Source organism: Canis aureus, chromosome 4, assembly GCF_053574225.1.
Source record: "Canis aureus isolate CA01 chromosome 4, VMU_Caureus_v.1.0, whole genome shotgun sequence".
Classification (NCBI taxonomy): Eukaryota; Metazoa; Chordata; class Mammalia; order Carnivora; family Canidae; genus Canis; species Canis aureus.
In genome coordinates, this window is record NC_135614.1 from 9,368,636 (window position 1) to 9,393,535 (window position 24,900).

The window sequence follows — 24,900 nt, forward strand, 5'->3', positions numbered from 1 at the left end:
ATGCAGGACAGATCCCTTCCCCTAAGACGTCTCCCCTATGTGCAGAGGCGCTCCGCTCCCCTCACCATCAGGGAGTATGTCTCAAATAAAGCAAAGCTCCCCTGAACCTACCTCAAAGACTACTACTGCAACCTGAGGAAATATGCTGTGCATGAAACACCTGTTAATATCCCTGGTTCCTGGTAGACTTCCCAAATGCTATCTGCTTGTCTCCTTAGAGCATTTCTTTGAAGGTTTACAGAAGGGAGCCACAACTCAGCCGCACAACACAAGTCCCCCCAACCATACCTCTAGACTTAAAGCAACTCCCTGGTCTCCCAAACCCAAAGTAACATTAATTTTGCAGCTTATCCCCTAGCTGCACTGCATAAAACCATAAAGTAGGTTATGGGCTAAACTATGCACCTCCCCCAAATTTATATGTGGAAGCTCTAACCCAAGTAACTCAGACGATTAATTCAACGTGACTGGTGTTCTTGTAAGAAGAGGAGATCGGCACACAGAACAAACACTAGGGATGCCTGTGCAAAGAGGAAAGACCATGTGATGTCACAGAAAGAAAGGGGCCACCTTTAAACCAGAGAGAGGCCTCAGAAAAAAAACCAAACTTGCCAACACCTTGATATTGGACTTTAAGGCTCAAGAACTGTGGAAAAATAAATTCCTGTTGTTTAAGCCACCCAGTCTGTGGTATTTTACTATGGCAGCCCCAACAAACTAATACAGTATCTTGGAATCATAGAGCCTGTTTGGCTTATGAGATAAACTAGACATGCCGAAATTCATATTATTTACTAATTTTGCTACTCATCAGTTAATACACTACTTACCGAAAGATACAGAAGTATTCTTTTAACCAAAATGACCACAGTAGTTTATTAAGCTGAGCATCTTGTCCTACTTCTCCCACTGCCATCCTGCTGCAACTAATCCTAACCACATGGGATGCCTCAGAGGCTCAGCAGTTGAGCGCCTACTTTGGCTCAGGGTGTGATCCTGGAATCCCGGGATCGGGTCCCACATTGGGCTCCCTGCATGGAGCCTGCTTCTTCTCCCTCTGCCTATGTCTCTGTGTCTCTCATGAATAAATAAATAAAATCTTTAAAAAAAAAATTCCTAACCACAAATTATTCTAACTTTCTACCTCCTTCACTCCTATTCCTATGTAGAAAAAAACAAATTTATTGATCAGGTAACTTTTAAAAATAGTAAACCATAACTATTAAATGTCCCTGGTTAAGTTCTCACCCCCATTCCCTTCACAGCCATCCTTGTATCTCCAGTCTCCCATCAATTCCAAGCCACTGCCCACCTCCCATCCTCTCTTTCTTATTAGCACACAACAGAAAAAGAGGTATTGAGTACAAACTTCCTCCACTACCTCCATACCAATCCTTAACTGCCCATCTCCTCTCCTATAAGGCTTGTCCAATCCATCTAATAAGCTCTGGGTTCCACTCTCTCCTGGTTCTTCTGGGAGTCTATTCCATCAAATACTCTATTCCCTTTAGTTCCACAGGACTCAGTCTTTGACTTTCTTCTCACCCTATACTCTCCCTGAACAATTTTATTCATGTCTATGAACCCAACAACAACTTATAAGCTGATAATTCTAAGCCTGTAACTGAAAATCAGTCCTATATTGTATTATCAGTTCTCTAGACCCATATATCCAACTGCTTATTAGGCAGTTACTTGGATGCCCCACAATTTCCAATTAATCATCTAAAACCCCTTCCATCTTCTGGTTTTCTTCTCTTAAATAATATCCCCATTCAACCAGCTGGCCAAACCAGAAACCTAAAGGTTGTCCTGAGACTATTTCCTTTCTCTTGCACATTTTAAAAAAACATACCCTAAAAGTATGCTCTTTGCCTTCCATCCCCACTGCTAACACCAACCTGGAGGCCCTATTCACTTCACACCTATAATGACAACCATGGCCTCCTCACCTCCCTGCCTCTAGCCTTCCTCCAAATAGGAGAATGGCATAAAAAAAAAAAAAAAAAGGCACAGACCTGAAATGAGGTTCAAAAGCTAACTCAGTCTCATTAGCTGTGTGAACTAAGGTCATTTTCTAACTTTATGGCACTTCAATTTCCTCATTTGTGAAAAGCAGACCTCTACCTACACTGCAGGATTTATATGGAATAATTTATCAGTGTCTGGACAGGGAGCCTCTATAACTGCTGAATTAAACTGAAGTGAGAATAATTAAAATAAGAATGAAGGGTACTATCTTTGGAAAAATGAAGCTCACAATGCATTTTCCATCATTTGTCTTTAAAGAAAAGGAATGAAGGTGATTAATTTTTGTCAGACAACATTTTCTAACTTCTTCAAAGAAATCAGTGGTTTTTCTCTTACTTTTTATTGTCTTTGCAATATACTAACTCACTTTAAAAGAGGCCGTTCTTTTAAAATGTTACCCTAGCCCAACATGCACTGTAATTCTAAGTAATGGCAAATGATGTTAACGAACACTGATGTTTATTCCTACAAAGGTGTATTCAGTTTGAAGTAGTTTGTCACGTACAAAACTAAATAAGAAGCCGTCTCTTCCACGTTCCCCACTTAGCTCCATTCTTACCAACCAACAGACCTCAGCTCAAAAAAGTAGTTTTCTGAAATAGGATTTCAGAAAAGCAATAGGAGTATTTAAAGGTGAAAAGAGAAACTGGGCTAAAAGATCTCATACATGGACAGTCTAAGTTACATGAACCAGACATTTATCTAAAAGATTGTTTATAAACTGAGTTCTTGTAACCCAGAAAACTCATGGTCCTACTACTCACCACAGGGTTTTTGCACTATGATACATACACATATTAAATTGTGATTAAAATAGGAAAAATGGTTATCGAACCATCTCACATTTAAATGGAAATTTAAACTATACCTATTTTACTTGCATGTATAAGTAAAATTAAAGGAAGGACAAGTGTCTTTAACAAGATACATGATCTGAGGATCTGATACTGTCAAGTAAAAAGCTTTTGGCTTTGGAAAAAACACTTAAAGGAGGATAAAGCACTAAATACTAGCTATCAGAGAGAAGATAGTCTACTAGAAGATCTATCAGAACAGATAAAACAGATTTCAATTCCACTACCATCACTAAGCTCATTTAGAAAATGGGGTAGCAGAACTAGTTATCCTCTAATCATTCTTTCAGTTATAAAATTATTCTCAAATTAGGTAAATGAATGATTTCAAACAAAATTAAAATATATTCATGAAAAAATTTAAAATCATCATGTATATATCTGGATTTTCCACTAAATCAAATGGACATCAAATTATCATATTGGGCAGAGAAAAACTGACTATTCACCAAATATATTTCATTATCCTTGGCACAGGAAGAGACTGCATTTCTCATTCTCCCTTGCTGTTAGATGTGGCCGTGTGACTGGCCAATAAAATCTGGGCAGACATGATCTATCTTTTGCAGGGCTGGACCATTAAAACCTCGGGTATCACTGCATACTATTCTTTCCCAAAATCCACTGGTTTTATTTTGATGCCCTAGCTCATCTTGGAAACCATGTATTGATTATACCAGAACCCCAAGATCCTGGGTCCCTGAATGACTAAGCTGGTAAAGCACATGCAAACTACCATTAGAAAGCCTGGACTTTAAAGTGAGAAAGAAACAATTCCTGTTTTGTTAAGCCACCAAAATGTCATGGTTTTTTCATCTGTTTTAGTCCTTAGCTTTAGCTTAACTAACATCTCTGACATACTGAATCTCATGCATAAACAGATAACTTCAATTTTCAGCTGTATCTTTCCCTTCACTAAATTTTTCTATTATTCCAAACTCTTTCTATCTTAGTTCACTTTTTTCAGTGAGCCTTTGGAATTTTGCTAATATGCTGAAACTGTATCAAATTTCTCTGTACTGATAAAATGACACTTAAAAATTCTTAAATATTAATACTGATCCTATTTCTACTATCACATTGAAGTAACAGCTTCTGGAAACACATTCCTTTTTTGGAAGGAAAAAAAAAGTCAAAAAAATTTGCAAAGCAAACTATCAGATAAAGGATTTGGTTGAACAAAAAGAGAATAACCCTTTTAAAATAGTTTGTTCTTCATTCTGTCAACACTTATCAAACACCTGTTAAGTGTCTGGGATATATGAGGAAACAACAACAAAATCTGCAGAGACTTGTGGAATCTACATTCTAATACAGGAAAAAGAGACAATAGAAAGAAACTACATGGTACATAAATGTGAAGGTTTTAAGTGCTATGAACAAAAGAGCAACATAAAAGCTATAACATGTGCTGGGTTAAGGAAAACCCTAATATTTGAGGGAAGGGGACTTAAAGCAAGATTAAGCCTTTACTAGGTAGGAGTCAGGTTCTTAAGTCAAAAGATAAATTAAATCCATATGGTAAGAAACCAATGATACCATTTACTAACTTATATTGGGCAAGTTGCTTAACTTCTGTATAACTCAATTTTCCCACTTATTTAGCAGTAAGGATAACATCTATAACTTAGGGATATTGCAAAGGTCATAGAGAACAACAGCTTAAAAAACAATCTCTAACTGGCCTAAAACACCCACTTAACTCATCATTAACATTCCTGAATAAGAGAATTAAAATATTAGTTGTGGTCTAAACTTAGTTATGTGCACCAAAATGTCTTAAAATTAAATGACAATCTTTATCATTATCAGAGTGATAGAAGCTAAAAAAAAAATTTTTTTTGAGATGGAGAACATTTTCCCCCAACTGTTAATTTTTCAACAAAAGAAAAACACAAAATAAAAACATGATAGAGCCCAACATTTTTTTATGTGACTTATTTCAAGCAACTAAGTATTCGTTCATTTGTTTAACCATCCCTTGGGACAATCTGTAATCTACTCTGATAAGAAATGTGTAGAAAACAGACCTAACTTTTTGTTGTTGTTCAATTATTAGGAGGATACTCAATGTTTGAGCTCACACAAGTATCCCTTAGGGAAATGCTCTGCGTGCCATTAGCACTATTCTTAATGAGGAAAAGCACAGAACTCCTTTAGTTCAATGCCAGAATTGTTTTATCTTCAAGTCAAAAGAACAACTATTTGGAGTAACACCAAAACAAGCATTTAACAATTACAAGCAGCAAGCTATTCATAAGCATCATATTGTTAATGCTACTCTAATTATAAATAACCTTATTTTATCAAATAAAGTATCTGTCAGCAAAATTTTAAGTCCCAGATAGCTCTTTATTTAACTGCTTTATTCCTTAACTTTAAGAAAAAAACTTTATTGCTTTGACTTAAAGAATCTCATTTTATTTTAAGGACTTAGCTACAGAAAAGTGAGATATAGGGAAACCTTACATTTTTAAACCAAGAGTAGGTAGTCTACAAAAAAATTTACAAAGAAAAGATAAAGGCCTAAAATGGACTTGGTGCTTCAAATAATCCTCAATGATACACTGAAGGGAGAAAACCTGAAGATTGCTTCCATTTTATTAATGCCCTCTTTTCAAGAATGCAGTGCTTCCTTCCTGACTTAAGAAACATTCTACTGACTCCATGAAATGTCCATTTTGTCTTTTCTTCTCCATTTATCTATTTCGTTCTAAAAGCCAAATTAGGTTTCTTTTCATGTCACTATCCATATGATCCTCACTTTTATTTAAAGTCTTTCCTTACACTTTACTCACTGACAATTAAAGAATATACAAAAATAGATTACTGGGACAAATAAAACAAATCTACGATGTCCTAAGATTAGTAGGTTTAACCTTGAACTAATACAGAATTGAGAAGTCTAACCTAACACATCATTATATGATGAAGAATCAACATTGTGAGGAAAATATACCAGTTTTTGCAGAAGTATTAAAGTTCTAAGCATGGACTGAATTCAAAAGTGAAGACTACTGCAGCCAGCTTTTATTATATGCATTATATTGCCACAAATTTTTATATAAGATAAACTTACTGCATGAAGTGACAGAAAAATGATTGCACTTATGGAATTTATTCAAACTCTTGCCTTTAGTTATCCAAGCTAACAGGATACTTAGAAGCTGTAGAATGTGATTTGTTCACTTTGCTACAGTAAGACATTTAGACTGTAACTGCTTCTTCAGATCAAGGACTTTCTGGAAACTGAGATAAAAATTTCAGGAGATCAAATAGAACAAGGCAAACATTGCCACAAACATCATCTGCCCTGCCTAACAACTAGAAATGTCAGGGTACACGAGAAAAACCTCACCAAAGGGATTTTGATGAAGAATATCATCAATATGAATGGCATAGCTGTTTTTACTAAACTTTGGCACATATTTTCACCAAAGACTGCCATGAAGACATTTTTGTTTTTAAATTTAAGTCATCTCTACACCCAACCTGGGGCTCAAACTCATGACCCCAAGATCAAGAGTCACACACTTGGGACACCTGGGAGGCTCAGCAGTTTAGCGCTCCTTTCGGCCCAGGGCCTGATTCTGGACGACCAGCGATCAAGTCCCACGATCAAGTCCCACATCAGGCTCCCTGCATGGAGCCTGCTTCTCCCTCTCCCTGTGTCTCTGCCTCTCTGTGTCTCTCATGATAAATAAAATCTTAAAAAAAAAGAGTCACACTCTCTTCTAAGCCAGACAGGCACCCCTCCACCAATCTCTGAAAGAGATTATTGATATGATCTCCTGATACAAAGAACTGCTCTGGAAAAAGGAACTAAAAATTTGTCAATAGTGACTTTGAAAAAAAAAAAAGACTTATAATTTATATTGTGTACAACTCAATTTTTAATTTGTGCACACTATGTACCTACCACCACCCAGCTATAAATACAAAACATTTCTATCACTCCAGAGGGTTCCCTCATGCCTCTAGTCAGTAATCTCTGCCCCTAACCTTTACCAAGTAACCACTGTCCTGCCTTTTAACTCCCTAGATTAATTTTGCCTCTTTTTGAACTTCACTTAAATGGAACTACACAATAGTATTGCTTTGAGTCTGCTTATTTTGCCCAATAGATTGTGAGATTCATATTCACTAGTATGCATGTTTATCATTTTTGCTATGTATTTGTTATGCTGTACAACTACACCGTAATTCATTTATCCATCCTCCTGCTAATGAACATCTTGGGTCATTTTTCAGTTTTAGGATATTATCACTACAGCTGTTATGAGCTTTCTTGCATATGTCTTTTGGTGACATGAGCCTTACTTTTATTGGGTACATATCCAAAAGGGATCATACAGTAGGCACATATTTTTAGCCAAAGTTTCTTAAAGTGTATTGTCAGTCTTTATAATTTAATCATGCAGGTAAGTAAACAGTACCATTTGGCTTTAGTTTGCATGACTCTAGAGAATAATGTTCAGCACCTTTTCATATGCTTATTAGCCATGTGAATATTCATTTTGAAACCCCTGAAGTTTTTTGTTCATTTTTTCTAAAGTAATCTCTACACCCAACATGGGGCTTGAAGTCATGACCCAGAGATCAGGAAGCTCTACCCACTCACTGAGCCAGCCACGCACCCTTGTCCAATTTTTAAAATTGCCTGTCTTCTTGATTTGTAGGAATTCTTCATATATTCCCTATGTGAGTCCTTTATCCAGGGTATGTATGTCTCCTCTCAGACTTCAGCTTGCCTTTTCACTTTGTTAATGATGTCTTCTAATAAATGTCTTAATTTTAATGAAATCCAACTGATCCATTTTTCCTTTAGTAGTTAATGCTCGTGTTATTTCAAAAAAAAATCTTTTCTACTATAAGATCATGAAGATATTCTCATGTCTTCAAGAGACTTGTTTTAGCTTTCACTTCACCCTTCTCCTCACCAGTAATTAGATCTTCTCTCCCAACCCTGCCAAACCTGTCACATTCAAGGTTTTGCCACATGACAGCACAAACTGAGTTCATCAAATCTTTTTATTATGTGTGCTATTACTTAAAAAAACAAATCTCTGATAAATAATAAATGACAACGGGAATGATCTCCTTTGGGAATGTACTAGAATGACTCTTCATACAACTGTTTGAGTTATCACTTCAATTTTGAGTAACAAAACTCATCTTTAAGTGAGATAAGCAGGTACTTTCTTTATTCGTATAAAAAGACATTTTAAGTAGTTGCCAGAGGTGGGAGGTGGGCAAAATGGAAATGTACAGCATGATAACTACAGTTAATAATAATAGACCTTTTTTTTGTTTTTTAAAGATTTTATTTATTTATTTATTTATTTATTTATTTATTTATTTATGAGAGAGAGAGAGAGAGAGAGAGAGGCAGAGACACAGGAAGAGGGAGAAGCAGGCTCCATGCAGGGAGCCTGACATGAGACTCCATCCCAAGTCTCCAGGATCACACCCCGGGCTGCAGGCGGCGCTAAACCGCTGCGCCACCAGGGCTGCCCAATAATAATAAACCTTAAAAGTTCGTCATATGAAAACATAATTGTTAACTACATATAGTTATGGATGTTAACTAGACTTCTTCTGATCATTTCACAACATATACAATGTACACCTAGAACTAATATATTATATAACTAATATGTTATATGTCAGTTATACCTCAGTAAAAAAAAATACACAAAATAACAGGTTACCCTTGAACACTGCAATAGTACATGCCTATGTGGATTTTTTCAATAAATATAGTACAGTACTATAAATGTATTTTCTTCTCCTCATGATTTTCTTTTCTACTTTATTCTAAGAATACAGCCAATACACATAATATACAAAATACCTGTTAACAAACTTATGTTATCGGTATGACTTCCAGTCAATAGTAGGCTATTGGTAGTTTAGTTTTGGGGGAGTCAAAAGTTTTATGTAGATTTTTGGCTGTACAAGGAGTTGGCACCCCTAATCCTGACCCATTGTTCAAGGATCAACTGTATGTATAATTATTGAGCAACAACAACAAAAGACACATGAACATACATACTACAGGTTGACATTTCTGAAGAACAAGCTGAAATTATAAATGTTCACACTAAGCTAGACCCACTGAGCAGCTCATTTTTCATTATGAAATGCCCTGAGTTCAGTGGAATCAGCTATTTAAAAGAAACAGAGAACTCTCATACATATGAACCAACCTCTGACTTTGTCTTCCTCAATTATATAGCATCTCTCCTGTCAGTGAATTCACATTAAGAAAAGCATGAAGATAAAAGAACCGAGGGCTTCAAATATTTACATGACTGATTTGTGTGTATATATAAAGCGATTTGTGTTTATATAAAGCCCAGTATAATCTTAAAATTCCAGTATGGAGTCACACGATGAGATGTTGGGTCTATCTGGCTAGGCGATACATTCTCTTTTATGAACCCACTAACCTGAAACTTAGGGCCATCAGTAAGATATACCTGTACTGGGAAATGAGATGTGCCTTGTCTGAATACACCCTATACACTCAAAGAATAAAAGTTCATTCTGTAAGGCCTGTTTTTTTTTCAGTAACTTTATTAAAATCTATCAATGACTATTCTACATAATTGGAAAAATAATACAAATTAAATGTTTTTGGATTATCTTTATATTACTATTCAGAAGTCCCAATTCTTAAAGCCAATAAAATTTCACTGTGTCAATTAAAATTCATGCAACTCACATATAAATCACGTAACACACTGTTGTTTTTTTTTAATGTTACCACTGAAGTGAACCTACACTTACCTGTAGTAATGGCTCTATGAAACTGATGCATGTCTTCTCCTGAGAGCTCTTGGGCTACTTGCAATATCTTTTGTCTAACACCATCCAACTTAATTTCTGATTCAGTCAATATCTCTTCCATATCAGGAGCACTATAATCAAGATATTGGGAACTTTTACAGTATCAGCCAGATGCTTTGTTAGTGAAAAACTAAAATAATCTAAGTATCAATGAACACAGGGCTAAATATTGTATCTGGATGCTTCTAATGAAAACTACAATTATATTTTATTAAAAATACATAAAATCGGGGGGGGGGGGGTGCCTGGCTGGCTCTACCAAGAGCATGTGACTCTTGATCTCAGAGTCATGAGTTCAAGCCCCACATTAGGCACGAAGCTTAAAAAGAAAAGAAAAAGCCTTAAAATATGAAATCTGCTCAAAAACAATAGCTATCTTTGGGTACTGTGACTGAATTCTTTCATTGAGTATCTTTACTTTGCTACAATGTATTATTTTTCTAAAGATTACTACTTTCTAAGTTTACTATAATAACAATGCATTAATTATTTTTAGTGGAGAAACACACACAAGATGACTTGACACAACAACATGGCTTTTTCTAAAATATTAAGGCCCCCCCCCCCCCCCGTCACAATTCTATTATTTCTCTAAACTGCTAAATACTGATGTCAGTCCTTTTAAAATTACAATCTGTACTGGAAGTATTCATAATTAGTCAAAACAGTGTTTCTTCTTTCCATAATAGAACGTCAAGTTCAAGAATAGCTTAAAAATCTTTCCATAATACAAGCTGAGAACTCATTTAAAAAATAAACAAAAACTAATTTTAGGGTCAGGGAAGATAAAAATTAACAGTGTCACATTCCAATAAACCTATATATGGCAAATTCACTTCCACTTAATAGAGTAAAAATTAAACTATTAATAAGTTACCTTAAAAGTGTAAATGAAAGAAAGTTGTAAATGAGAGAATACTGAAAAGATGATAAATTATATCTGGACTTTTGGGGTGACTGGATGGCTCAGTCAAGAGTGTCTGCCTTTGACTCAGGTCATGATCTCAGGGTTGTGGGATCAAGCCCTGTGTTGGGCTTCCTGCTCAGCAGGGAGTCTGCTTCTGCTTCTCCCTCTCCCTCTGTGTGCTTGCTTTCTCTCAAATAAAAAAATCTTAAAAAAAAAAAAATTGTATCTGGAAGATATAATTAACTTAAACCCTTAAAAAGATATATACACTGTAAGTCCTTCTAGAGGTATTTGTACTTTGTAACAAGAATTTCTCTATCGGAATTAGTTACAGGTGGGCACTTTTTAACCTCATGTACAACAGAGAGGCAAAGAGCCAATTAAATGAAATAGGAAGCAAACAAAGAAGCAAAGATGGAAGATAGAGATACCTAGCTGCATTCATAGAATACTCCTGAATCTTTATAATTCATTTCCCTGTTCTGCTTAGGGTAGTTTAAGCTGGTTTATATGTATGTATGTATGTACGTATGTATTTGAGAGTGAGCACATGCGCACGTGAGCAGGGTGGGCAGGTGGTAGGGGGGTAAAGAAGGAGAGGGAGAGGATCTCAGGCAGACTCCTCATTCAGTGTGGAGCTGCACATGGGGTTCAATCTCTTGACCCTGAGATCATGACCTGAGCTGAAACTAGGAGTTGGACGCTTAACCAACTGAGCCCTAGGCGCCTCATAATCTGGTTTCTTTTATTTGCAACTGAGGAATCTAGGATATATCTAGAAAAATAAAATATTCTTACAGAAAGAAATTTCAAAGAAAAGATGCCTCAGAGCTGAAGAAAAGGGAACTTCCAAAGGAGAATTAAGCAGTCAATACTATCATATGCTACAAAAATGTAAAATAAGAAGAGTATGCACTAGATTTAGCAATTATGAAGGTAATAGGACAATTTCAATAGTTATGAGGCAGAAAAGCAGATTGCAATGAGTTGATCAATGAATGGGAAGATAAATAACTAGATTTCAACATTGATCTACCATTAAAATTTTACATGTATCATCCAAGTAAAGCTTTTATGCAACAGGCTCTAATGAAGCCATTAGAAATTTAATATTTTCACAAACAACAGCTTTTCACTGAGTGATCTTAACACAAATCCCTAGCTGCTCTGAAAATAAGAACTTTCCCTTCCTGTGTTGATTAAAACATTTGTTCTTAAAATCTACTTGCTACTGGGGTGCCTGGATGGCTCAGTCTGTTGAGTATCTGACTCTTTGAGTTTGGCTGAGGTCATGATCTCAGGGTTGTGGGACAGAGCCCCACATTAGCTTCAGAGTGGTCATGGAGCCTGCTTAAGATTCTCTCTCTCCCTCTGCCTTCTCCCCTCCCCTCAGCTCATGCTTGCTCACTCTAAAAAAAATTAACTAAAAAAAACTACTTGCTGCTAATGTCTTCTGATCCCAATGTTCATATAACAAATCACAGAATATTCTAACAGCTAGTTACTGTTCATTGACGTATAAAACATTACAAAATATATATAATACATATCAAACTGTATGCAACTATAACAAATTTTAAAGATATTTACTCACCTTGTAATCCTATGGAGAAGAAAAATTGTCCTTTTACTTTCAACAGTTATATCCCGACTAAGTTTCACAAGTCTCTCATATTTATCATGTCTTGCATCAAGTTCCTGCTGAAATGCTAACACATTATTACAACCATAAGCATGCATATTCCATGCTTCAAGCCTATCAAACAACACTGTTATTATGCACTATAAAGGAACTATTATTTACTCTATAAAAATGAGGAACACATCATCTCATTTAAATGATGGAAATCAAAGACTGGTAGTAACCAAAATATTCTTTCTTTAAACAGGTATGCTTTAACTGGATTTTACCACTCATAGCCTCATAGTAAAATGTATATATATATATATATATATATATATATATATATATATATAAATGTATATAAACATATATATTTATATAGAATTTTAAAAAAACAAACCTCATCTAGTAAACATGAATTATCGCAGAATTATCACATGAGACTTTTATAAAAATTACTTCAACTACCTAACTTTCATAATGTTTTTTAAATCGTATCACATGCAATGTTATCTCCCCCCACAAAAACCTGGACTTTTTTTTTTTATTAAAAGTTCAAAAAAAAAAAAAAAAGTTCATAACTTTTAAGGACAACTTTCTGAATTTCCAAGCCCTAGTCACTGAAATACCCATAAGCCACTTAACTCTTAATCACCACTTTATTTCAGAAGCATTGTCACAACAAAGACCTAGCAAATATCCTGTCCCACAGGGAGCACAGGGATGTATTTTGCATGATTTAAAAAACCCCAGAACTTGAATAAACTATTAACCAAATTAACAGGTTGACAAGGACCAAATACATTTGCTTCTATTATTGAGATAACAACTAAGAAGGGATTTTGCCTAGTATTTCAAGACAATGAAAAGCTTTCATTATTATAAATATTAATGACAACTGTGAATCAGATACTATGAATACAAAGTTAAACAAGACAATTCTTATCCTCAAGGAGTTTAGTCCAGTTAAAGACAAAAATGTAAACAATTAAAATTAATAATAACCATGTGTAAAGGTTCAGGAAAGCAGGAACCACATTTTTCTTGTTCCTGCTAACATATGCTAGAACACAGTAGATGCTCAATAAATATTTAATGACCAAATGGATGAATGGATAATGAATAAATGCAATGTCTGTCAATAAATTTGCTTGACAAAAAAAGTCAGAAAGACTTCCAAGAAGATATGTGAACTAGGTTATGAAGGAAACCATGGTTCACCAGATGGACAATGGAAGTAGCAAATTAGAAGAAAGTTTGAGCTTAAAGAACTATGTGTGAAAACGCAGACAGAAACATACAAAAGCAACATATGCTTGGAAACAAGCAGCTCTGTATATGGTGTGTCAGAGTACAATGATGGGGAAACCCTGGCCCACTGCAGTTTTTGCACTGTGTATACCATTCATTGTATCAATACACTCTCTAAGCAATTACAAGTTGTTTTATACATCTAAAGATCAATGTAGGTGCCATGATTTTAAAATATGCCCACAAATTATTTAGGACTCCCTTCAAAAGGTGGAACCTAATTTGTTCCCTTTAAAAATGAAGCAGAGGGCAGCCTGGATGGCTAAGCAGTTTAGCGCCGCCTTCAGTCCAGGTTGTGATCCTGGAGACCCGGGATCGAGTCCCATGTCGGGCTTCCTTCATGGAGCCTGCATCTCCCTCTGCCTGTGTCTCTGCCTCTCTCTCTCTGTCTCTCATAAATAAATAAAACCTTAAAAAAAAAAATTTTAAATAAAAAAATAAAAATGAAGCAGAGTTATTTAAACTGCCTCATCTCTAACAAACAGAATGTAGCAAAAGCAACAGCGTATTGTGTCTGAGATCAGGACCTAAGAAGACTGGTTTCCTCCTTGCTTTGATCGAGGAAGCCAGCTGCCATAACATTAGGCCACTCAAGTAGCTTCCTGTGAGGACGGAGAGCTGGTTGTTGGCAGAAGGCCCGACTGGTCAACTGAGGTGGATCCTCCAGGCCCACTCAGGTCTTCAGATGACCGAGAGTGAGAATCAACAGCTCAGGCACTCTCAGGCTCTAACTGTAAGGTGTAGGAGGGTGGATACAGGATGACAGGAAGGAGATTTTTGTTTTATGCTTTCTTTTGAAATGAGGAGCAACTCAATCAAGTTAATAAGAGGATTGTGAGGAACACCTGGGTGGCCCAGTGATTGAGCATCCCATATGCTTCAGCTCGGGTCGTGATCCCGGGGTCCTGGGATGGAGTTCCACATCAGACTCCCCACAGAGAGCCTGCTTCCCCCTCTATGTCTCTGCCTCTCTCTCATGAATAAACAAATAAAATCTTTAAAAAATAAAATAAAATAAAAAAATAAAAGGAGGCCTGTGAATAACACATACACACACAGACATTATGTATGTGCCGTATATCTGTGGCATGTATATGACTTATTAATAGAAAAGGTCCCGCTCTGTGCGAGGTGTGACAGTCACAACAAAAAACTTAATCCTGGTCTTCAAGATTCTAGCTTAGGAGCCAAAACCAAAATATACGCTTCAAAGTGAACTAATTAGGGATCCCTGGGTGGCGCAGCGGTTTGGCGCCTGCCTTTGGCCCAGGGCGCGATCCTGGAGACCCGGGATCGAATCCCACGTCGGGCTCCCGGTGCATGGAGCCTGCTTCTCCCTCTGCCTGTGTCTCTGCCCCTCTCTCTCTCTCTCTCTCTCTGTGACTATCATAAATAAATAAATAATTAAAAAAAAAAAAACACAAAGTGAACCAATTAAATCTATATGTATACATACAGCTGACAGATCTATATCGCTGATACATATTTGTATGTCGGGGACGCAGTAATTTTTAGTGATGTGGCATTTCTGATGCTAATATTTACCTGTAGAACCCTTACAGGAAAAAAAAAAAAAAAAGCCAACACCTGAGTACCCTCGACTTTAATGGCAGACCCAGCACCACAGCTAACCTCTGGGGGAAGAAGGTACAAGGGTCACACCGGCACAGCTCACGTCCTAACGGTGTGTGCAGCACAACATGCCTAAACGCTCCTTGCTACCACCTCTCTCGCTCTCTTCCCTTCGCCAACCTCCATGACAGAAAACTTACATTTGAAGGCCAACATCACAGGTGAAGATGAATTAACATCCTTCCCTTCTCTTCTCTGGTTATGTGGGAAATTGTCGTGCTTCCTTTTCCTGAACCCTCCTGATCCTTACGTAGAGAAGGAGAAAACAGTTGGGTAGGGCTTTTGCACCAGAGCTGGCCCCTGCCTCGCTCTCACACCCGCGCCCAGGGGCCCTGGCCCGAGACGCTTGCTCGCTTGCTTGCTTGCTCGGCTGACTCACGCAGCAGCAGCCCTGCCTTTTTATTCCCCCCACCCCCACCCCCGCCCCCACCCCCCAATCCTAAGCTCACCTCACCCGGGGCCTCCACCAGTGGCTTTCCTGATCTGGCACAAGGTGGAGCAATGACCAAACTAAAATCAAAAACACAGCTCGAGGATTTAAGAAATGGCCAGGTGTGCATAGGCCCGAGGTGGCCAGGAAATCTCCGGGGCCGCCCCTCCCCCCCACCCCGCCCCCGAGCCTGCACGGGGAGAGGGCAATCCCTCAAGCGGGAAGCGAAGTGGAAAATCCGACAAAAAGGAGGGAGATCCTCCCCCTTTGAATAAAGAACGCCCGGGGCCGCCGAGGACGCCACCTTCTTTGCTGCTCATGTCGTCACGGCCTACGGCGAGATGAGCGGAGACCCAAGGCCTGCGAGCCAGCGGGGTGCGTAAGGTGCTGGCCGAAGAGCCTGCCGAGGAGCCCTCCGCGGCCGGCCGACGTCGACGCACTGGCCGGAAGCGCACGCCCGCAGCCACTCACGCCTCTCCCTCCGTCCTCGCACACTTCCGGCCTGCGCCCCGGCCCCGCCGCCGCAGGCTCCGCCCCGCGCGCCCCGGGGCTCTCGCGCCCGCGCGCCGTCGTCCCGGCTGCCCTCTGCTGTGCCTGAAGACAAAGCGAACTCTACAGGCCTCACTGCGCTTCCATCAAAACGGATGATGGAAGCGAGGCCTGTGTGAAGATGGAAAAACGGCGGGAGGTGTGTTCGTGATTTTTTGTTTTTGTTTTTCCTCAAGGCACTTTGGGAACACCCCCGCGTTCCCTTCGCGTGGACCCAGCCTTCCGCGCGGGGAGTGATGGGGGTTGTAGTTCGCCCGCCGGAGTCAGCCCCTTGCTGCTCTCCCGACCTGGCTGTGAGGAGGGAGCGAGCCGTCCATCGCCTACGGGAGGGTCTTCTCAGGATCCAGGCCGAATCTTACGGAGCTGGGAGTTTAAACTTTCCATTCCTGGCTGTGGGGCCAGCAGGCAAAGTGATGGGGAGACACGAATCAGTGAGCAGGCGGCCTTGGCCTTCGGACGAAGGTAAAGCCCGCCCTCTGTGCTCCCCCCCGGGCCCTCGCCTGTCATCGCCTTCTGCACCGCAGCCTCCGCGCGCTCGCTGCGCTCGGCGTCCCCTGGCCCCGCGGGGCTGGGTGACCTCGAGGGCAGTTAGCCACTGTCCTCAGTTTCTTTACCTGTGAAACAGGGATGGAATACTACCTGCGTCATACGCTTAGTCGAGGGCCAAATGAGTTAATACTAAAGCTCATAGAAGAGTGTCCTTTCGCATAGTACCTGCTCGATTAAATGTTAGCTTTCAGGGGCACCTGGGTGGGGCAGCGGTTCAGCGTCTGTCTTCGGCTCAGGTTGGGATCCCAGAGTCCTGGGATGGAGTCCCGCATCCAGCTTCCCGCAGGGAGCTGCTTCTCCCTCTGCCTGTCTCTGCCTCTCTCCCTGTGTCTTTCGTGAATAAATAAAATCTTTTTTTAAAAAAGAGAATATTAGCTTTCATACCCTTCTCCCAACCTCACGCTCCAAAAAAGAGAGAGAGGTTGGTAATAACAGGCTAACAGGTGCGCACAACTAAGTTGTGAGCTTTTTATTTGGGGCAGGTACTGCCATATCTTATTAGATTATATATTTATATATATATATATATACATATATATATGATTTTATTTATTCGTGAGAGAGAGAGAGAGGTGACCTGAGCCAAAGGCAGGCGCTCAACCACTGAGCCACCCAGGTGTAGGCCTTCCAACCTTTTATAACCTCCCACCCGCGCCTCCGGGATCCACAGCTCTTGTAAAGCCGCTATAAGTGTTTGTTCAAGGATGAGGTTCCCATCGCCAAGATGGGTAACGAAGTAGCAATCCAGCATCTTCTAGGTATAAACTCAGGGTAGGGCTTTGGCAAATTGGGTGGCGTAGGCCGAGTGGGGAAAACACAAGTATGTTTTATTACACTTTCTCTGAATATCTCCATGTTGTGGGCACGTGCTGCACACACAGTCCTTAATTCCTCCTAATACGAAAGAATAGTAAATGAAACGACTTGACTAGAGTATGGCCGAATTTTCAAGCCCAGGACAGGGGTGTGTGGTAGGAAGGTTTCCTGCTCTAGCTAATCTCTAGAGTCTCTCCCCACTCTGAAGCAAGAAGGTACCTCCTGTCCATACCTTTGCAGCTCTTGGACTACATGAATTAATCAACCAAATTCCTTGCAGATAAAATAGGCTGCTCATGACTCTTGCTTTGTAGATTTGGGGCAAATTAATTCTGAGTTTGTAGGAGATCTGACCCTGGTGATGTTCACCAGTATCTCCCCTTTTTTTAATGAGAGAATAATTGACCATGGAGGAAAAAAAAAAAAAAAACCTTCTGCTATAAATATAGTAATTTAGATGTGACTCCCTTCGATATAAGGAAGCCAATAACTTACGAACATTTTTAGAGTCAATATTTATTTAGCACAGTCTTAGAAGAAGAGTATTTTTTCCTAATTCTACTGGAATAGCAGCTCTGAAGACCTCAACTACCCAAAATTTAGATCAGCCATGTTTATTTTCTTTCCCCAGCCACCACTCCTGTTCAGCTGTTTAACTACAGCTATGTTGCTTGAACAGTTTTTCAGGCTTCCCATAATTGTTACAATTAGAATGCAAAGTTTCATAACTTGTAATGACTTCTCAAAGTACTGAAAGGTGAATCCCGGGAACACTTCTCCAGAACTTATTTGCATATGCAGTTTCACCAGGTGTCCCATCTGTAACTGCTCCTTTGTCAGGAAATACCACCTCTGGTAACCTGCAGAAGTCATCTCCACGTTGTCTCTTTGTTTGTTGCTTCATATGCATACACAGAGTTTTACTATTTGGCAAAACATATTTTCTTTTGTTTTTAAGGGAAAGCTACCACCCAAGTTGGGAAGCGGAAGGTAAACATTTTCGGTGAGACCTTACTTCTCCCTTACTAGCCAATTCTCAAACCTTTGTTGTTCCTCCTCATCTCCCCAAACTCAACAATCAATTAATTGCTCAAAAGACTTCCTCTCTGTTACACTTAGTCTCATGTTGATCTCATTCGGATGATTTTAAATGTCGTTAGTAATCTAATAAAACCCCACATTATGCTTCTGCTCCAAAAAATTCATATCCAGTCCAAACCCATATCCCAGTACCTTATTCACCTATTTCTTGAGTGTTTAATATTTATCTCAAAATTAACATATCCAAAATTGAACACACCAGTCCCCCAAAACCCATCTCTTCAGCATTATTCCCTATTTAAGTTCATGTAAATAATCTTTTTCCAATTGATCAGACTAAAAAACTAGAGTCATCGTTAACTCCTCCCTCTTTCACATTCTACATCCTATTTACTCTGGACTGAACTGCATCCCCCAAAATTACTATGTGGAAGCCCTAACACTCAATGTGACTATCTTTGGATATAGGGCTTTTAGGAGATAAGTGAGATTAAGTAAGGTCATGTGGTGGGGTACTAATCTGGTAGGACTGGTGGTGGCCTTACAAAAAGAGGGAGAGAACAATCTCTTTCCCCATATGCATTCATCAAGGAAAAGCCATATGAGGATACCGCCAGACACCATCTGCAAGCCAGGAAGAGAGGACTAGAACCTACCGTCTTAGAACACTGATCTTAGACTTCCATTCCCCAGAGTGTGAAAAAATAAATTTCTGTTGTTTAAGCAACCCAGGTTATGGTACTTTTCTTATGACACCCCAAGCAGACTATGCCACTATTCATTACCAAATCCTATTTGTTCTACCTTCACCATATACTTAGATTACAACCAGTCTCTCCAAATTCTACTATCTTCCGCTTACCCAAGCTACCATCATCTCTCATCTGAAATACTCCAATAATCTCCTAACTGAATATAGATGTCAGTCCTTCTCATCAAGAAGTGGAGTCAGTTTTCTCTCCCCTTAAAGTTGATTTAGCCTTTGGCTTGTTTTTACTAACAGAATGTGGAGGAAGCAGTGTTGCATCAATTGCGAGCCTAGACCTTAAAAGACCCAACAGCTTCCCTTTTAGCTCTCTCGGAACCATTAGCCACGGTGTAAGATGTCTGACTATTCTATTGGAGAGAGAGGCCTGACCAACCCATGTTCCTTACAACCAACCCAGCTGAGCTGCCAGCCACGTGAGTGACTCTGCCTTGACATTGCAGTCCCAGCTGAACTCCTTTCTGAATGCAACAGAATGATGATACCAGCCATCACCTCCATGGAGCAAAAGAACCAGCCATACAAACCACAAAATCATGAGAAACAATCAGTCATTTTAAATCCCTTTAGTTTCAGGGTAGTTTGTTGTGCAGCTAACTGATAGACACTGGTGTCCTGTTTTCAATTTTGCCCAACTTTCAGTCATTTTTCCACATAGCAGTCAATGATTCCATTTAAAAAATATAGAGATGGTGTTACTCCTCTACTTAAAATTGCAAGTATACTCCTCTTTCTCAGAGTAAAAATCAAAATTATTACAAGACCCTATATAATTGGCCCCAACCGCCACCTCATTACCTTGTCCTCATCTACTGTTTGCTAACTCTGCTCCATCCTCTTTGACCTTCTGTTCTCAAACAAGCTAGACATGGTTCTGCCTCAAAGCCTTAGCACCTACTATTCTTTTAGAATGGATGGCTTTTTCCACAGATTTCTTTAAGACTTTTTCTTTTCTCATTTCATGTCCCCACTGAAAATGGCACCTTCTCATTGAGGCCTTCTGTGGTAGCCCAAATAATGGCCTTCCAAAGATGTCCATATCCTAGAAAGGGGAAACCTCTTGCATTGTTGGTAGGAATGCAAGCTGGTGTACCCAATCTAGAGAACAATCTGGAGGTTCCTCAAAAAGTTAAAAATAGAACTACCCTATGACCTAGCAACTGAACTATTAGATATTTACCCAAAGGATAGAAAAATACATATTTGAAAGGGTATATGCACCTCAATGTTTATGGCAGCATTATCAACAATAGCCAAACTATGGAAAGAGCTCAAATGTTCAACTGGTAAATGAAAAAAGATGTGCTATATACATATACAATTGAATATTACTCAGCCATCAAAATGAATGAAATCTTGCCCTTCACAAAGACATAGGTGTAGCTAGTGTATTATGCTAAGTGGAATAAGTCAGCCAGGGAAAGACAAATACCATATAATCCTCACTCCTATGTGGAATTTAGGAAAGAAAACAGATGAACATATGGGAAGGGGAGAAAAGGAGAGAGGGAAATAAAGCATAACAGACTCTTAACAATAGAGAACAAACTGAGGGTTGATGGAAAAAGGTGGGTGGGGGATGGGTATTAAAGAGGACACTTGGTGCAATGAGCACTGGGTGTTGTATTAAGTGATGAATTGCTGAATTCAAACCAATATTGAACTGTATGTTAACTAACTAAAATTTAAATTAAAAAAAAAAAGTCCACATCCTAATCACTGGAACTGGTAAATATGTTACCTTAATGGCAAAAGTGACTTTGCAAATGTAGTTAAAATGAAGAGTCTTGAAATAGGGAAATTATCCTGGATTATCCAAGTGGGCCCAATGTAATCACAAGTGTACTTATAAGTGAATGGTGGAGGCAGGAGAGTCAGAAAAGGAGATATTGACTATAGAAGAAGTAACAATGATAAGATTGTTGGCTGGAGGCCATGAGCCAACAAATGTGAAAAAAAGGTCAAGAAACTGAAAAGTGGCAAGGAAGCAGATTCTTCCCTAGAGTTCCAGAAAGGAATAAAGCATTGCAAACACTATATTTTAATCCAATAAAATGTTTGACCCATTTCTGACATCTGACATCTAGAACTGTAAGATAATAAATTTGTGTTGCTTTAAGCCATGAGTTTGTGATCATTTGTTATATCAGTAATAGAATCTATCTGTAGGGACACCTGAGTGGGACAGTGGTTGAGCATCTGCTTTTGGCTCAGGTCATGATCCTGGGGTCCTGGAATCGAGTCCCGCATCAGGTTCCCCACGGGGAACCTGCTTCTCCCTCTGCCTATATCTCTGCCTCTCTCGCTGTGTCTCTCATGAATAAATAAAATCTTTTTTTAAAAAAGTGTTAATTCGGTGATTTTTTCGTGTATTCACAAGATGGTACAACCATCATCACCACCTAATTCCACATTTTCATCACCCCAAAAAAGAAACCCATGCCTTAGCAGCCACTTCCCATCCTCCTTCCTCAGCCCTTGGCAACCACTGATCTATTTTATGCCTCTGTGGATTCTAGATATTTCTTAAACATGGAATCATGCAGTGTGTGGCCTTTTGTGTCTAGCTTCTTTCACATAGCATAGTGTTTTCATGATTCACCTACCTCATAGCACGTATCAGTTCTTCATTCCTTCACATGTCTGAATAATATTCCATTGTAAAGGTATAATACATTTTGTATAGCCATCAGTTGATGAATATCTGAGTTTCTACTTTTGGCTATTATGAACAATGAACATTTGCCTACAAGTCTCTGTGAATATATGCTTTCAGCTTTCTTGAACATACTCCTAGGAGCAGAATGTATATAGGTCATAGGGTTCCTCTCCATTTTTAATTGGCTTACTAAGTTCTATGAAAAACCTTGTTTTTAAAAAGCACTGAATTATATATATATTAATTGCGGAAAATGTATGGCAATGAGGGTTTTTTTAAGATTTTATTTATTTATGTATGTATGTATGTATGTATGTATTTGAGACAGAGAGAAGCAGAGACACAGGCAGAGGGAGAAGCAGTCTCCATGCAGGGAGCCTGAGGTGGGACTCGATCCCAGGTCTCCAGGATCATGCCCTGGGCCGAAGGCAGCGCTCAACCACTGAGCCACCCAGGCTGCCCAGCAATGAGTTTTCTATGCATTCTATAAACTATGGATATACTGTATCTCTTGATTTATTACTTTTATTGTGCTTTCCATGAATAGAATTTTGTTAACTTTGGTTAGATTCATTCCTAGGTTCCTTATAGTTTTTGTTAGCTTTATGCTATGAATTTTACACTTTTTGTAAATAGTGTGGGTGGGATCTTTATTTTTTATGTATCCAATTGGCTATCTAACTAGTAGATAGATAATATTATTTGAGCCAGAAAAGCCTGCCTACTAAGTCTGTGTCAAGGATAGCATTATGTACAAAAGATTCACTTTTAAGATATTTAAGATATTTAGAGCTGCATTATAACAGGGAAAATATGAATTTTATTTGAACAATAAATGACTAAGGTATTTGGAAATGATATTAAGATATAGTCATACAAAGAAGTGTATGACTATTTTTTTAAGATTTTATTTATTTATTCATGAGAGACACAGAGAGAGGCAGAGACACAGGAAGAGGGAGAAGCAGGTTCCATGCAGGGAGCCCTATGTGGGACTCGATCCCAGGACTCCAGGATCATGCCCTGAGCCGAGGGCAGATGCTCAACTGCTGAGCCACCCAGGCGTCCCAGTGTATCACCATTTAAGTGAAAAAAGGTGAATGTAGTTTGATCACAAATAGATATAGAAGAATAAACAAAAACATTTTTAACATATTGTTGATGTGTGCAGTGAATTGGGGACTGTAAAGCTAATGCAGCTACTCTTCTAGACAGCAGTTTGGCAGTTTGTATTAAGATTTAAAAATGTTTATACCAGTTGACCTAGTAGCAATTGTACTTTTTGAAATTTATTCTAGGAAGCTATTTAAAAATGTAGGCCAAGACTTAGGTACAAATTCAACAGAAGACTAGCAAAATTTGGAAACAATTTAATGTATATTAATAGGTAAAGTTAGGTTGTGTAAATTATGATTCACCCATCCAAAGGATAATTGTATAACCATTATAAACATGTTTTACAAAAATATTTTAGTGTTTATCTCACAGAGTAGCATATACTACTTTTGTCAAGGTCTGAAAGTTTACCCTATTCAGAAGCTAGTAAGTTAGCCTGTTACTATGTCATGGATGCTGGCAGAGGATGTGAGACTCCTGGGTCAGAGATAAAGAACTTTATTACAGCAAGCAATAGATCATGTTGTATTTCTTTCTCTTGCTCCCAGAGTTCCACAAGAGCAATGCAGAGCAGCCCAGATGGATTCTATGCACATAGTGGAGTTTGTATCATAGCAGAGGAACAGTGAATTGGAGAAGCTGCTGCTTTTATAGATAAGCAGTAAGCAAGCTTGCTTTTTCTTAGAGAGATGTACCTCTCTTCTCACAATCTTGAGAAATGGACCACTGATGTAATACGTATTTGTATATTTATAAAGAATGGTTTAAAAACATTGCGATTTGTGCAAATGTATGTACCACACACACACACACACACTACTGCTATCTCTGTTTATCATATTTAAAATTTAGAAATTATTTGTTATTTTAACGTCTTCCATATTGAGTTAACTAAATTTGGTTGTATTCATACATTGAAATACTGTATTGACTTTTAAAAGAATAAGATTAATGCATTTATGTTAAAAGATATCCAAGATATATCATTGGAAGAAAAAGGCAAGTTGCAACACAATATTTAGAGTAAGATCTTACATATAAATTATTTAAGTCACTTGAAATCTCAAACTTTGGATAGCACAGAAGACCCAAAAAAAGGATATCTGCATGTAGATAACTAATTTACCCAGAGAATTAAGAATCTCATGGATGAAGGTAATTGGGTGGCTCAGTAGGGTAAGCGTCAGACTCTTGTTTGTCTCAGGTCATGATCTCAGGGACATGAGATGGAGCCTCACATTGGGCTCCACACTGAGCATGGAGCCCACATAAGATTCTCTCCCTTTCTCTCTGCCCCTCACCTCCTTTTCTCTCCCTCTCTAAAAAAGAAAACGAATCTCACTGATTGCTATCACAGAAAGCATTTTTTAAACGCTAGTGTAACCAAAACAGATGAATGCGAGTGAGTGATACAGGCTTCTAGTTTTGGAATGAATAAGTCATGGGAATAAAGGCACAGTGTAAGGAACATAGTCAATAATATTGTAATAGCCTTGTATGGTGACAGATGGTAGCTACACAAATGGTGAGCACAGCATAATATATAAACTTGTTGAATCGTTATGTTGTACACCTGAAACTAATGTAACATTGTGTGTCACCTATACTCAAATATATATATTTATAAAATACTTTTATTTTATTGTAAATGTGAACATAATCAGAGTCAGGTGGGAGTATGCTGCCCTTTTAGGAAATTATTAGTGAAGACCAGAGTTTACTTTTTAAATGTGTTTTCCAGTGTTTGAGGGAGCAGGTGGGGC

At 38.6% G+C, this 24,900-nt stretch overlaps 1 protein-coding gene and 1 long non-coding RNA gene across 2 annotated transcripts in view; one reads left to right on the top strand and one right to left on the bottom strand.

The window, feature by feature from the left end:
- TSNAX (translin associated factor X) overlaps positions 1-16,131 on the bottom strand; it is a 29,741-nt gene extending 13,610 nt beyond the window's left edge. Inside the window, exons 1-4 of the mRNA XM_077894509.1 lie at positions 15,946-16,131; positions 15,352-15,456; positions 12,239-12,353; positions 9,678-9,808 (exon numbers count right to left, since the gene is read on the bottom strand). Of these exons, the coding sequence (XP_077750635.1) occupies positions 9,678-9,808; positions 12,239-12,353; positions 15,352-15,456; positions 15,946-15,961 (367 nt within the window). The 5' untranslated portion in view covers positions 15,962-16,131. The remainder of the gene's footprint in view (positions 1-9,677; positions 9,809-12,238; positions 12,354-15,351; positions 15,457-15,945) is intronic.
- A 23-nt stretch (positions 16,132-16,154) lies between these two features.
- On the top strand, positions 16,155-21,707 carry LOC144312148 (uncharacterized). Its single transcript, XR_013377590.1, has 2 exons — positions 16,155-16,652; positions 18,514-21,707. It is a non-coding gene; the product is annotated as an uncharacterized LOC144312148 (long non-coding RNA).
- Positions 21,708-24,900: the final 3,193 nt, after the last annotated feature.